Source organism: Montipora capricornis, chromosome 2 (assembly GCF_036669925.1).
Source record: "Montipora capricornis isolate CH-2021 chromosome 2, ASM3666992v2, whole genome shotgun sequence".
NCBI classification, from domain to species: Eukaryota; Metazoa; Cnidaria; class Anthozoa; order Scleractinia; family Acroporidae; genus Montipora; species Montipora capricornis.
In genome coordinates this window covers 57719411-57721910 of record NC_090884.1, presented here as the reverse complement: position 1 = coordinate 57721910, position 2500 = coordinate 57719411, and the positions used below count along the sequence as shown (strand labels likewise).

Here is a 2500-nt window from a genome sequence, read left to right as displayed (position 1 = left end):
TCACACTTTCCAAGCAGTGTTGTGATTCGCTTGAAGTACTATCCATCCCAATTGGCTAATGGGCCATTTCCGAGTTGCTGTTTGTCATGAGTTTGATTTGCATAAGAATACGCAACTATTAAATTTCCATTTTAATGGTTGTGCACCAGGACTCGCTTTGAAACTGAGGCATGCAGCAACTCGGAAATGGGTTGTTAGATCAAGTTTTCGGTTTCGAGTGAGTGACAATTTGCATACAGATTCTCCCCAAAATTATCCAGCAGTAAAAATGGAAAAAAGATACGTCTTGCATATATCAAGGACTACAATTCGCCATTTTTCATGAGCCAATTGACAATTGCGTTACATTGAAACCTGTACCAGACTGCCTGCGGGCCCAAGGCCTGGTCGCTTATTTTTAGGCGGATCAAAATTTGAAAGGTAATTTGGGGAACAAGTGAACACCAGCACATTTTAAAGTCAACAAGGGAACAAGGACACCCCCCTGGGATGGACTCTGTTTTGAACATTTTCCAAAGGTAAAAATGCCGCAAATGTTTCTCCACTTTTCAAATAAATCGAAAAAGCGTTCACAATGGTGTTTTTTCTACGAATTTCACGGATCAACGCCTCGCTTTACTTTTCCCGTGGCTTTTCACCCGTGGAAAGCGGGCCACGGGTCATACTTATACCGTGTGGTACGAAAGTTTGGCGTGATGGGTGATTTTTTTGTGTTTTGCGGAACTAAATTTTGTCATTAGGACAGTCCTTCTTGCTGGATATTAATTTTTGAGATTTTCAGAAATTCGCGTATAAATCATTGATAATAATTATTTTCTTTTTTATTGAGTATGTGAAATCAAAATACATATTCTAAAACAATACTACGGTGTGCGCATACAAAACAGATTACGGTGATCTTTGTTGTTCGATTACGGAACAGGTTCGCGGGAGCGTTGCGGAAAACCATCCTTACGGGCGCGTAATTTTACAAAAGTGCCTAAACCTATACATCATTTCAAAGCTTACAGAAGCAAGAATGATGTGGAAATGTTTTTAACTGGTGAAATTGAATATAAAAGGTACTGCGAATAATAAATGCAAAATGATGCGATTTTTATAAATGCGGCAAAGTCGCGTCGCATTTTGGCCTCACGAAATCAGTAAACAATGATTGCATAATACTTAGCAGATGTTTGGCTTCAAATGGATGTCGGGGAATCGTTAGATCAGCTTTCAAAAAAAAACTTATTATAATTCAAAGTTCAGCGACATACATTTCTTGGATTGACTTAGCGGTAGGAATTCTAAGTGCTAATTAACTAGAAAAGAAAACACGCAAAAACACGAGCAATGCCTCGGCGCCGGCTTTTACTTCGTGTAGAAGACACACATGATGTAAAACAATAGAACAAAAATCGTGAAATAATACCTAATCAGAATTCTACATCCCTAAAGACCCCTAAAGCTTTTGTTACGTCATGTGCGTCTTCTACATGAAGTAAAAGCCTCGGCGCCACGTTTGTACTCTCAGACCGTCGTTGGTTATGACCAGTCAGCTCTGCCTTGGGGCAGTAAAGCGACCAAGGGAATATTTTCTTATCTCTTAATCTATTTTAGCATATTTTTAAAAAGCTAAAAAGTCTCTAGCAAAAATAATGGTTTACAGATTTGTTATTGGCTACCGTCTTTTGGCACTGAAACTGTTCTCGGTGTTGCTACGAATGGAAAGGGTGAACATGGACTGGAACTTGGAAAAATATCTTGGACCAAATGTCTTAAATTTTGACTGAATGATTGCAAATCACCCAAAATTATATTGTGTTTTTCTGATATCTTTCTCGCGGTTTTCTGGTTTTGAGCATTTTGCCGGTGTTAAGGTTAAGGCACGAAGTAATGACTTAAGCAGGAAATTTCCTAAAACAACTGCGAAATATCTTTCCGATGCAACAGCTTTAATCTTAAATTTGACGCTTATAATTTGTTTTTCAGTTGATTGCTTGAGCTGTTACAACTGTTCAAGTGAAGTTTCGTGGGCAGACTGTAACTCTAACATGACAAAAATCTCGTGTCCATCAGGATCACCGAGCTGTTACAAAGAAGTGCTAAAATGCACTGCTAATGACGTGACAAAAACCTTTTTCTTTAAAAGGTGTGGTAAGGAAGACGAGGCTTGTGTCAACGTGACAAGAAAAGACACGCCTCCGTGCCCTTTATCGCTGTCCGGGGGGAATTACGACTGGAGTTCCCACTGTTGTTCGAGAGACAACTGCAATTCTGAAGACAACTGCAATTCTGGAGACAACTGCAATTCTGAAGACAACTGCAATTCTGGAGACAACTGCAATTCTGGATCCACGCTTAAGATCAGCTTTGTGGTGAACGGAGCTCGCCTAGTTCTGCTATTTCTCTGCACTCTGCACTCTCTGTACATTTACTGAACGGTATAGAGTGATAACGTCATAATCACGTTTGTGAAATCTTTATACGAGAGTTTACACATCTCAGGTTTGAAATGCAA

The 2500-nt window shown here is 39.5% G+C and overlaps 1 protein-coding gene across 1 annotated transcript in view; it reads left to right on the top strand.

Moving 5' to 3' along the window:
- The window catches only part of LOC138028479 (uncharacterized), a 9592-nt gene that overhangs the window by 6516 nt on the left and 576 nt on the right, over window positions 1-2500 (top strand). The window contains exon 2 of the mRNA XM_068876036.1: window positions 1972-2500. This exon is cut by the window's right edge and continues 344 nt beyond it. Coding sequence (XP_068732137.1) covers window positions 1972-2420 — 449 coding nt within the window. The 3' untranslated portion in view covers window positions 2421-2500. The remainder of the gene's footprint in view (window positions 1-1971) is intronic.